This window comes from Pelophylax lessonae (genome assembly GCF_965119305.1).
Source record: "Pelophylax lessonae genome assembly, chromosome: 3".
NCBI lineage: Eukaryota > Metazoa > Chordata > Amphibia > Anura > Ranidae > Pelophylax > Pelophylax lessonae.
This window is the reverse complement of record NC_138770.1, coordinates 314,168,594-314,180,997: the sequence shown is the minus strand read 5'-3', so window position 1 is coordinate 314,180,997 and position 12,404 is coordinate 314,168,594. Positions and strand designations below refer to the sequence as shown.

The window sequence follows — 12,404 nt, the reverse complement described above, 5'->3', positions numbered from 1 at the left end:
TTATTTCAAATTTACATTTCCAGCTCCATTTTTCTCCTCGTGAACCCGCACCAACATTACTGTCCAGTTCTTTTTCCTTTACAGTGCACAGTTCGCACAGGCATCACTTAGGACACCTCACGTACGGGGTGCTTCTCATTTCCCAGCGTGCCGCGCTCCGGCCTTTCCTTTTCCTCCATCTTGAAATCCAGTGCGGGTGAGAGAGAGCTATGTCTGTTTGTATGAGGGAATTCATTGGTTAATCGTTAGTTTCTTTATATAATAACGGCGGAGGGACGGGGCGCCTCCTCGGAGTCACCGGTAAAGGGGTATATGCAGGGTGTGTGTGGCGGGATGGCGGAGATATAGGGCGGATTGTACGGCCCCGGGAGGTCGGCGGACGTGTCTTCCTGAGGTGTTCGCGCCGGCTTGTTAGTGTAATGCGGTGTGTGCGGCCTGGGCCGGTCTGTGTGCTGGAGCCATCTGTTTCATACAGTCTATCATAGTTTGCTCCTGTATGCTTTGTATTGTGTTGAATAAAGTTTTTTTCTTTTTAGTTTTCAAATGGCAATTCTGTCCCTATGTTTACTATTGTAGGATGGGGGGGTTGTGTTCTTTAGCCCTCTGTAGGGGATGGGGCCATAGGATATCTGTGTATACATGGGCTTGTGTACCCAAGCTTTACTTCTAAAGAGTGATCCATGTTCAGATTGCACTTCAGAGAGCATTTGACAGGTGGTGAGGAGGCCTGCTTTAACCTCTTGATTGCTGTGCTAGTATGCTGCAGCCACATTGATTACATCTGAAAGCAAGAGAATGGGTATAATTCCTGGCACACTGCATGTGTAGTCCCGCAGCTAAGCCACCGTCCACATCATGCGCTCGACCCGACAAGTCGCAGCATATTGCTTGCAACCGCTCTGTTTAAATCTACTTTTTCCTGCTGCAACGATATTAAAAAGCCTTTCCTGCGCTGCTTTTGACAATTATGGGTACAACTTGCATAGACACCCGCATGAAGCTGTACAGATGTCTTCCAAGTCGCACTGATGTGCGATTTCAGATGAAGTCTCACAAAGCCGCAGTAAATGTGAACAGGGGCTTAAGGGGGGTAATCGGAGGGGGGGGGTGGTAAAAAGCACAGCTCAACTGAGGGATCTTTTCCCACCTCTCCTGACTATTGTGAACATGGTCTCGGTGTGACTGTGATGCACGTCACTTGAACTAAAGTGTTGTCATTTCCAGTTTGTGATTTAAAACCACTTAGTAATATGTGAGCCCTGCCTGACTTTTTATTTTTTTATTTTTCAGTTCTGTCTGCATCTGGACATTGACTGTACAAAATGTCTGGCAGGTATGTACAGGAGGGGAGATGTTTGGGGCTTTGGGTTGTTGTGTGTACAGCCGCCTTTGTACTGATGTCATTTCCATTGTTTTAGACTGTGGTGTAAAGCAACCTTTGCTGGCTACAAGAGAGGCCTCCGAAATCAGCGGGAACACACAGCCCTGCTTAAAATCGAAGGGGTCTACGCCCGGGATGAGACAGATTTCTACTTAGGCAAGAGATGCGCCTATGTATACAAAGCAAAAAAGTGAGTATTCCACCTGCAGGACACAATTCCAGGTTAATGTTGTGAGGTCGATTTACTAAAACTGGAGTTTGCAAAATCTGGTGCAGCTGTACATAGTCAATCAGCTAATCTATTTTTAGCTTGTTCAATCAAGCTTTGACTAAAAAACGTGGAAGCTGATTGGTTTTCCGATCCGGTCCGCCTGTCAGTTTTTCAGGCAGACATGATCAGATGCTCCATGCAGCCCTATGGAGCAGCGGGTGTCAGCGGAGACATCTCCACTGACACCCGCTGCTATCCAGTCCTGTACGTGAAATCCGGACGGATGGAAACCTAATTTTCCATCCGTCTATCAAAACGGACAGGCAGTCCGTTCTCATCTGATCTCCCATAGAGGAGGGTGGGGATCTAACCGCTCCGTCTCTACAAAGTAAACAGATAGAGCTGTCATCCGCCTGCTCATCGGGGATCCGCGGATCGATCCCCGCTGAGCAAGACAGTCTGTCGGGCGCACCGCCTGTGTGAAAGGGGCTTTACTTAGAGCTGCACCAGATTTGGAACTCTCCAGTTTTAGTAAATGGGTTTTTTTGTCTGTAAATGGTAAAAACCTTGGAGTTGACTTACTAAAACTGGAGAGTTCAAAATCTGGCGCAGCTCTGCATAGATACCAATTACCGGTAGATTCTAGTTTTTTTTTTTGTTAAGCTTACATTAACAAACCTATGTTAGAAGCGGACTGACTACCATGTACAGCTGCACCAGATTTTGCACTCCAGTTTTAGTAAATCAACCCGACAGTGTCTGAGCTGTTTCTGCAATAACAGTCCTATTTGGCTTTAAAAATGTTCTACAAAACACCTCCAGCTAGCTTGTTTCTTTACTAAATATTCACACGTTTGCATGGTTAGCCTCCTCCTTGGTTTTTTATTGATTTGATGTTTCGCTATTGGAAAACCAAATTTTGCTAGTTTTTTATATTTTTTTTTATTTTTTGGGTAAAAAGTCAGTTGCATAAGCCTTATTTGGCTCAAAGTTCAGATGATTTTTTGCAGAATTGATTGAAATTGGAGCTGTAGGTAGCCCTGTCAGCATTACCTGGCACAACAACATGACTGAAACCATGAAGCAGTTGGGTAGTAAATTGTGTGCTGAACAGTGACTACAGCCAATCAAAGTAAGTCCCTGTTAAGGTAGTCAGCTGCATGTGCTAAATACAATAGCCGTCAGTGGAGATTCCTCCATCTACTCTGTTTAGCATGGATGGAGGTATTGATTGACTTTCTCATTTCAGCTCATAGGCTGAAAAAGAGAAATCCAGCTGCGTGAATGGTTAGTTATACACAATGATAATCTTTGTTAGTCAGGATGACTGTGGTCTGTACTGGGTTGCAGCCTACCATATTGAATTAGAATATTTGAGATTTGCTGCAGTTTTAGTGCTCACCCATTCTGTTACTACAATTTAAAGTGTCTCTGGCTTTAACCCTTTTTCACTGCAGCAGTGTCGAGTAGTTTGGTGTGTTCATAACAGGCTGTAAACAAGTTCAAAGCTGCAAGTTCATTTATTTTACACAGGTTTTGAATAGCAGTTATTTGGGTAATTGTGAAGGCACGGATTGCAGTCCTGCACCTTCATGTTTCCAGGTGGCTCTTGAAATTCCTTTGAACACTAGTTTTAGGGTGGACAGAAGGGAAAGCCTGTCTCTATTTGTGTCTGCTGTCAAATCCCTCCAAATTCTGTTTCCTGACCTGCTTGGGCTGAATGCAGAGGAGTATCTGGGTTTGATAGGGACCTGATAACTCCAAAAAGAGAACCTGTCACTCAATATGTACTTGTATAGGGGGCTTGTTTTATCTCTGTTGAATAACAAAGTTAAGGTTTGGGGGGGATGGGGGTGTTTGCAAGTATAGTTTAAAAATTAAGATGTACATGTATCTAGGACCAAATGTCAGGTGTACAACACATTGGGTATCCCTGTGCATGCCAGAGTGAAAGGAATAATTGTATGGCCAACACTTATGGTTAAAGCGGTATTAAACGCAAAAGCGGTGTATTTATTGATAGTCTGTCTACTTGCCCTTGTGCAGTGTAAGCAACATTAAAGGCATGCCTGGAAACATCTTGGCTTCCAGTGCATGTTGACAATAAAACTTTCAAGCCCTGCAATGCCGTCATTGCTGATCACACGTGTAGCACCATGGTGCCTTCAAATCCAAATAGAGTTGGCGATCAGTCTGCTAAAGGATAGAGGGTTTAGTTCTGCCCTACATTGTTTGTATAAATTAATATGATACACATACATAAATATGTCTAAAAATTGTTGTTGAAAATTGGGCTTTTTTTTTTTTTTTTTTTTTGCTGCTTTGTTTAGTCTCTTGTTGAAGCATTAGTAAAGTTTGAAAAGTTAAAAAAAAATTTCCCCTGCAAGGCAATGTTATATTATGCTACTATGCATCACATACTAGCACATTAAGAGACTTGCCTTAACACAATGCCCTTCAGCGGTGTGGTGTCACCACTGACGAGGCTTTCATCTTCACCTGGTCTTCCTTCCGGGTTCGCAGGCTCCGGCCATCTCACAGGTTGAGTCGCGAGGTCAGTCCTGTGCATGCGGATTATGGCACAGCGCTTTAAAGGGACAACACAGATATGACATCACTGGCTACTTTTCACTGGAATATCTTCTAAACACATATTTAGGAGATTACTTAAAGCGGTTGTATCCCGCTTCTTGACACTTTTACCTACAGGTAAGCCTATAATAAGGCTTACCTGTAGGTACAAATAATATCTCCTAAACCGGCACGGTTTAGGAGATATTTACAGTGCATGCAGCCGCTCGCGCGAGCGGCGCATGCGCTCTGAAGGTCCGGGGGACCTTCAATTAACTTGCCGGGAGCTTGCCGGAAAAATCACTCCCGCGTGCATGCGCGGGAGTGACGTCATCGCGGCTCCGGCCAATCAGCGCGCTGGAGCCGTCTCTTCCGGCCAATCAGCGCGCCGGAGCCGCCGAACCCGGAAGAGACGACGAGGGATCATGGCAGCGCCCGCATCGATGTCCGGGGGTCCGTGTCGGGGCTTCGTTTTAAGGTAAGTTAAACATAATGGGCTAGTATGCGATGCATACTAGCTCATTATGCCTTTGTCTTGCAGGTTTATTTTTTTTTTATTTTTTTTTTTTCATAGGGTTTACAACCACTTTAACCTACAGGTAAACTAGTATAGGCTTACCTGTTGGTAAAGATGTCACAAACAAGTTTACTACCACTTTCAACTATTGTAACTCAGATTTTCTTATTTTTATTGTATTCCTGGTTTAAGTAGTACTTTTATAAATAGTGCTTTTTGAGTAACACTAATTAGCCTGATTTTTTTTCTGCCTTACGTTTTTATATTAAGGATCTTCTACTTCTGGTTAGCATTTCTAAATTGAATTATTATGATGTAATAATCTCCACCTCCAGTTATTCAGTGGATGGGAATGCCTTGTATTCATTGAAAAAAAAAAATGCCTTTTCTAAGCACCTCACAACTGTCAAACATCTCAAGAGTGATCCACTGCAGAATGCTTTTTAACCACTTCCAGCCCGCCTGCCGCATATATATATATATATATATATATATATATATATATATATATATATATATATATATATATACACTGAGGCAGGGCATGTACGTGATATTGTGCAGAAGATCTGGGGGGCGCTGCCGCAGCCCCGCTCCCACTTTGATTTGACACAGCAGGAGTCAGCCAGCTGGTCCAGGGGCCACAATGGTCGTCGGGACCCGCCAGTCATTCTGAGGAGAGGCAGACCCGCGGACTACCTATGTAAACAAGGCAGACCGCCATTTTGTCATAGGAAAATGGAGATCTTGTGTTTCTATCAAGCAGTAATGCGGATCAGTTGGAAATCACTCCCTAGGAGCACTCCTAACCGTTTGATCGCCCCTGATGTTAACCGCTTCCCTGCCAGGTTCAGTTATACAGAGTTTTTTTTTTTTTTCTTTTAGCATTGATCACTGTATTGGTGTCACTGGTCCCCCAAAGTGTCACTTGGTGTCAGATTTGTCCGCCGCAATGTCAGTCCCTCTAAAAATCGCCGCCATTAATAGTAGAAAAAAAGTCCATAAAGATATCCCATAGTTTGTAGATGCAGTAACTTTTGTGCAAACCAATTAATATCCTTTATTGGGAATTTTTTTACCAGAAATATGTAGCAGAATTTATATTGGCCTAAATTGATGAAGAAATTCGATTTTTTTTTTTTTTTTATTTTTTTTATTGGATGTTTTATAGCAAAGTTTTTTTTTTTTTTTTTTTCAAAATTCTTTTGTTTGTTTATAGCACAAATAAAAACCGCGGACGTGATCAAAAACCACCAAAGAGAGCTCTATTTGTGGGGGAAAGGATATCCATTATCTTTGGATACAGCGTTGCACGACCACGCAATTTTCAATTCAATGAGTTGTATAGGCAGGTTTGTTATCTTAATGCATTCTATGCATTAAGCAAAAAAAGCCTTCTGTGTCAGCCTCCCCAGCACCCCCTAATACTTACCTGAGCCCCATATCTCTCCAGCGATGTCCACAAGTCCCTCGGCTGTCTGGGACTCCCTCCTGATTGGGTGAGACCCAGCGGCGGTGCCATTGGCTCCCACGGCTGTCAATCAAAGCCAGCCAATCAGGAGGGGGGGGCAGAATGGCAGCTCCATGTCTGAATGGACACATGGAGCTGCAGCTTGGCTCCGGTGCCCCATAGCAAGCTGCTTGCTGTGGGGGCACTTGACTGAAGGGAGGGGCCAGGAGCAGCGAAGACGAACCTGAGAGGAGGCGGCTCCCAGCTGCTCTGTGCAAAACCACTTCAAAGGGAAGGTAACTATAACTGGTTTGTGTTTTTTTTAAAGAAAGACTTTACAATCATTTTAAAGCAAAGCAGCGTCATATTGCAAAAAATTGCCTGTTCAGGAAGGGGGTAAAACCTTCCGGAGCTGAAGTGGTTAAAGGTGTGGCATTGGCAGCTGCAAGTGTAAACTTGGCCAAAGGCCCTTACACACGATAAGAAAATCAGAAGTAAAATTTCATCCGATGAACGATCTGCCAATTTTCAGATTGTTAGTATGGTGCTTTCGACAGCCGATTTAGGAATTTTGGTACGACAAAAACTGGATGTGCAGGCTGTAAAATTTTTATCGTCGGTCAACACAACGTCATTTAATTAGTACAGTTTTTGTCCGAAAAAATCGTAAGAGCACGACTACGCATGCTTGGAAATGAGAGAATATATACATAACAATTCAACGCACGACACCACTTCTGAAGTTGAATTCTGTTGTACGAGAATTTTTGTATGTTGAGTAACCTCTTCACTTTTGATGAGACTAAAATGCAACAAAAAACAGACCAAAATTCGTCCGATAATCTGATCGCATGTACGAGGCTTTAAAGTGGTTGTAAACCCTCACCTTGTGAAACATGCCATTCAGTTAAAAATAGAAATGAAGGGCCACACATTTGTTTGGATATCTTTTTCTTAGTTTTCTGCTGCTTAGGAGTTGGGGGGGGGGGGGGGATCTTCGGTGTGTTCTCCTACTTATTGTGGTCAGTTTTTAGTAGTAAAGCAGTGATTTCACATAAAGGAAGCAGTACAAAGAGAACAGGATTCTTTTCATACAAGTACAAGGTGCAGCAGACCCTTATCAGGAATATGAAATGTTGAGCTAAAGGCGTAGAGGCTATACACGTAGCTTAGGAAAAAAGGGGAAGCTTTGAATACCCAGTCACATGCAATAGAAATATATATATATATATATATATATATATATATATATATATATATATATATATATATATATATATATATATATATATATACACTTTCCAAACGAACATGCACTTTGCTAAGTGAGCCATCCATTCAGACCACTGAATTTAAGCCTCACGCGTCAGTATCACAGCTGAAACCATTTTATTGGTTGCATGAGCCCAGTTTAAGGATAGTTGTAAAGAAAGTGCTGTAATATAGTGCTTGCATCTTGGGTGAGAAAAGAATGGATAATTGTAAACTGTGTCACTTTTTCTATGTAAACTATGCCCTTTAATGGGTGCACAATGGTGCAAAACTGATCACCAGCACTGGAGAAAAAGATGTTTACAGTTGACACTGACCCAGTTGAAACTGATGAGATGCGTGTCACCTAATGAACAATTGTGATTGCAATTCATCAGACTTGCTTAAAAGTAACTGTACAGATTAAACCTGAAAGAGAAAAATCTTGGCTACCATTGTGGACTTATAAAAATAATACTACTTGCCTAGCTGCGAGACCATGATCCAAAAACAGATAAGGACTTGTCTCTAGCTTTCTTATCTGCATACTTGTTTTGAATTTTTAGTGTTTTTAGCCATTCAACTAGCATTTTCAGGTCAGCAATTGCACAACCCTGCTTCCCACATTTTCTCTTATAACAAGGTTCAGAGTGACCTACATTGGATTTCTGAATACATGAAATAGCAGATATTTTTAATTGACTGTGTCCAGGTACCCCCTACGCCAATCATATAAAAGCAACCACTGTCCCCAGTGCAGGCTTGTTTTCTTCTATTTCCACTCAACTACTTTCAGCTGTCTTGGAGCCTTTGCTATGGCTATAAAAGTGAGTGGAAGACATGTGCAAGTTATTAAGCCCATTTTTCTATGTGTTTTATTGTTACATAAGCTGATTTTTGTTTTTTTTTTATAGTAACACAGTGACCCCAGGTGGTAAACCTAACAAAACTCGTGTGATCTGGGGGAAGGTGACCAGAGCTCATGGCAACAGTGGCATGGTCCGTGCGAAGTTCCGCTCCAACTTGCCTGCCAAAGCCATTGGACAAAGAATCCGTGTGGTGAGTTCCTGAAATTTTTCAAGTTTTGGAAGCTACATGGCCTTTCTTTTTTTTTTTTTTTTTTTTTTAAATTTTTTTTTTTTAAATTTTTTTATTTATGGTGTCGTGCTATATAATACAAGCTTTCTAGCTCCTTGAAAACTGTTTAAGAGGCGCTCCTGTTATTTTTGTTTATTAAAAGTCAGCAGCTGCAAAACCTGTAGCTGCTGACGTTTAATACTTACACGCCTGTCCCAGGATCCAGCGATGTAATGTGCTCACCTGAGCCATCCCTTACCTCGCTCCTCTCTACCCAGCGCCAGCATCTTAACTGTTGGCACCTGGCTGTGACCGCTTAGGGCTTCTCAGCCGGGGGCCCACTGCACAAGCCGCGCTGCGCATTAATGGTCCTAAAGTCTTCTGGGACCTGTGACGTCCCACCAGATTACTGTGGGGAGAGGAGCCTAGGCGATCCGGCCAGAAGTAGGAGCAGGTACCTGTCAAAACCAGATACACCCCCCCCCCCCCCACCCCACCCCCCGAGGGATGGGGAGGCCTGAAAGCAGAACTTCCCCTTTTAGGTGGAGCTCTGCTTTAAGCTGTTATAAAGGGGGAAGTGTGATCAAAGTTGTCTAAGGTAAAAATGATTGCAGAATGTAGTTCTTTTGTTTTTAATCCTTTGGCTTATGACTGCATAAAGCATAATGATAAAGATGGAAAAGGACCTGGGGGTACTAGTGGACAACTGGCTTGGCAGTTGCATGCAATGCCAAGCCGCTGCAAGAAAAGCCAACAGAATACTGGCATGTATAAAAAAAGGGGAATCACTCCAGAAATAGATTATTCTCCCACTTTACAAGACTCTGGTCCGGCCACATCTGGAGTATGCCGTCCAGTTCTGGGCACCCGTCCTAAAAGGATGTGCTAGAACTGGAGAGAGCCCAGAGAAGGGCAACAAAAATAATTAGGAGAATGGAGGATCTCGGCTATGAGGAAAGAGACGACAAGCATTGGAACTTATTCTCTCTGGCGAAGAGACGCTTGAGAGGGGATATGATATCAATGTTCAAATACTGTACTGGTACCCTAGCATAAGGAACAAACTTTTCAGAGAAAGGGAATACAATAAGACACGTGGCCACTCACTAACACTAGAGGGAAAAACGGTTTAAAATATGTAGGGCCTTCTTTACTGTCCGCAGTGGGATGTGGAATTCTCTTCCACAAGCAGTGGTATCAGCAGGGAGTATCGATAGTTTCAAAAAACGATTAGACGGGCACCTTAAAGACCACAACAGAAAGGGGTATACAATGTACGGTTAACACACACGCCATAGGTTGAACTAGATGGACTGATGTCGTTTTTTTAACCTCACTATCTGTGACAGCCTGCCACTGACTCAGACATTCAGAGAAGGTGATGTATTCTACCAACGAATACAAAGCTTCCTCTGATTGGCTGAGAGCCAGTCTGATTTCTAATGCGTTCTGAGTATGAGACGGGAAGTCTGGGCTCCCAATCGGAACACTCAGCTACCTAGTTTATACAGCACATCCTGCGGCCTCACATGTTAGTGAGGGGCCTAGTTTTTGGGCCAGCTTGGCCCAAAATAACTGTCAAGTGTATCCAAAGCTGGCATTCGGTTTTAAGACTGTTACAGAACAATGTAGGGTTTTAGGTTTTGAGTGTTCATGCCTGGTATATTAAAGAAGTTTGGGTTTCCCCAAAAGATATATATATTCGCCTAGGTGGATGCAGCATCAGTCCTATGTTGCATCTGTCCCCTTCTGCCACTGCACTGAGAATTTCAGTGATCAAACACCGCTGTTCGCTTCGTTCTCCACTCTGAGCAGAGCTGGTGACTTTCAGTCACCAGTTTCTGCTCTGCTCCTCCAGTGCTCACTGGAGCACCAGGCTGAGGCTAAGCCACATCTGCTGGTCCAGGCATCTGGATGGATCCTGACTGTAAAGTTAGATCCAGCGCCTGGACCGATTGAGTGATGTCAGCAGACAGCGGTCTTTAGCCCACTGTCGGCTGAAAATTCGTTACAGAATGAACTGCACTCCATAGGTGAAGTAGGGCCAAAAGTTTGGCCATATTTCTCCTTTAAGTTAATGCCAGTCCCTCAGATATAATTAGGGCTATGAAAGTTATTGGCAAGTGACCCTGTATCTTGCTTATGTCAAAACGTACCCAATTAGCCTAACAACCTTTTTTTTTTCCTTTCAGATGCTGTACCCTTCAAGGATCTAAATTTCTTAAAATAAAAAACAATCTGGATCTCTCATGTTTGTGAAATTTATTTTATGCTGTTCTGGACTATAGTGCACATTTATCAGTGCTGTGCAGTTTTCATGTGAGGGGCGGAGGTCATATTTTCAAAATAAGTGAACTTTGCATTTTTATGTAAGCTCTGTTTTAATGGGGGGCATGGGGGTAGTGAACAGTAAAAAACAGGTATTTTTCACATGCACGAACACCGCACCATATGAACATCTATTTAGAACAGGCATGTCCAAACTGCGGCCCGGAACCTCAGGCAATGCGGCCCACTGCCACCAGACAATTTTTTTTTTTTTGCTGGGGAGGAAGGAAGTCAGGTCGGGGGCATGGTCACAGCAGCTTCCAACTAACAGTAGGCAGAGGCTGCCTCGGGGGGGGGGGGGGGGGAGCATATGCAGTGTATCTGACTCCTACCACCATGACCACTTCAAATCACTGAAATGGTCATGGTGGTTAGTGTTCCTTTATTAGCGCTCAGTAGAAGTAAACCTCTGTATACTGATTCAATTGCATTTGATCATCCTCTAGTTGTGTTAAATTATTGTGGGTGGCGCGGTGGCATTTTATTACTTATATACCTTAACTATAGTATATATTTTATATGCGGCCGAGAAAATTTCTTTACACTCAAATGTGGCCCAGAGAAGCCAAAAGGTTGGACACCCATGACTTGGAGAGAGATAGGAAAATCTTCTCCCAGTGACCTTGAACCCCATCGTTTAGTGTCACAATCTCTCTAATGTCTGATACACACAGGCAGGTTTTTTTTTTAACCCAGCAGGCTGAACCGGGGGGGGGGGGGGGGGGGAAGCTTGCTGTACTATGTGATGTTAGAACAGTGATCTCCCCACTGAGTTATTGTGTCCAGACAGGAGGACTGGGCCTTCCACCAGAACCGCACCGGTCAGTGCTCGCAGCCATTGGCTGACAGAGCTGATTGGATGCCAGCGTTCTGTCGGATTAGCGAACCTGTCAGATCAGCGAACGGAAGTGACATTCCGTCAACTGACCAAAAGATACCTGCTGCGCATGTATTCCATTGCTAGCCGGTTTGCTAATCTGACAGAAGGCGGCAGTGGACATCCTGTTACACAAGGGGTGTTGAACTCCATTTATTTGCAGGCCGCATCAGCTTTATGATTGTCCTCAAAAGGGACGGTTGTATCTGTATGACTGGAAGTTGAGAGCATCCTTCCTACCCTGACATAAGATGTCAAGAGCCTCCCCACCATCAGAAGTTGAGTCCCTCACTCTCCTTTACATCACAGTGCACCCCACCCCCCTTACCTTGTGCTGCTGCTGGGAAAAATCTAGAGGCATTTCTGGACAGCAGAAAGTACAGGGTCTGGAGGAGGGCTGGAGTTCTGCAGCTGCAGGAGAGATGCGAGGCCCACGTGAAATGGCCTGGAGGGCTGGATTCGGCCCGGGGGCCTTGTGTTTGACACGTGTTACACCCAGCCAAGTCTTGAATCTCTGACTTCTAGCAATAAAGGGAGCATATATGCTTATATACATTATTTTGAAACCCATGAGACTGTTTTGATTTTAAAAGCCTATAAGTTTTGCGCTGAGCAGTGCGGAGTGTAACAAGATGGCCATCGCCGCCTTCTGACTGCAGGCTTTCTAAATTAACCACTTCACTCCCTTAATGACCAGGCCATTTTTTGCGATTCGGCACTGCGTTTAACGAAAAATTGTGC

General features: G+C 43.7%; 1 protein-coding gene across 1 annotated transcript; it reads left to right on the top strand.

The window, feature by feature from the left end:
- Window positions 1-1,204: 1,204 nt before the first annotated feature.
- RPL35A (ribosomal protein L35a) lies at window positions 1,205-10,710 on the top strand. Its single transcript, XM_082252097.1, has 4 exons — window positions 1,205-1,333; window positions 1,419-1,571; window positions 8,296-8,440; window positions 10,651-10,710. Exons 1-4 carry the CDS (start codon window positions 1,323-1,325, stop codon window positions 10,672-10,674), a joined length of 333 nt encoding a protein of 110 aa, XP_082108223.1. The 5' UTR covers window positions 1,205-1,322; the 3' UTR covers window positions 10,675-10,710.
- The last annotated feature ends 1,694 nt before the right edge of the window (window positions 10,711-12,404 follow it).

Coding starts and splice junctions, on each gene's coding strand:
- RPL35A (XM_082252097.1), top strand. Junction 1,572..8,295: donor TATGTATACAAAGCAAAAAA/GTGAGTATTCCA, acceptor TTTTTTTTATAG/TAACACAGTGACCCCAGGTG. Junction 8,441..10,650: donor TTGGACAAAGAATCCGTGTG/GTGAGTTCCTGA, acceptor TTTTCCTTTCAG/ATGCTGTACCCTTCAAGGAT.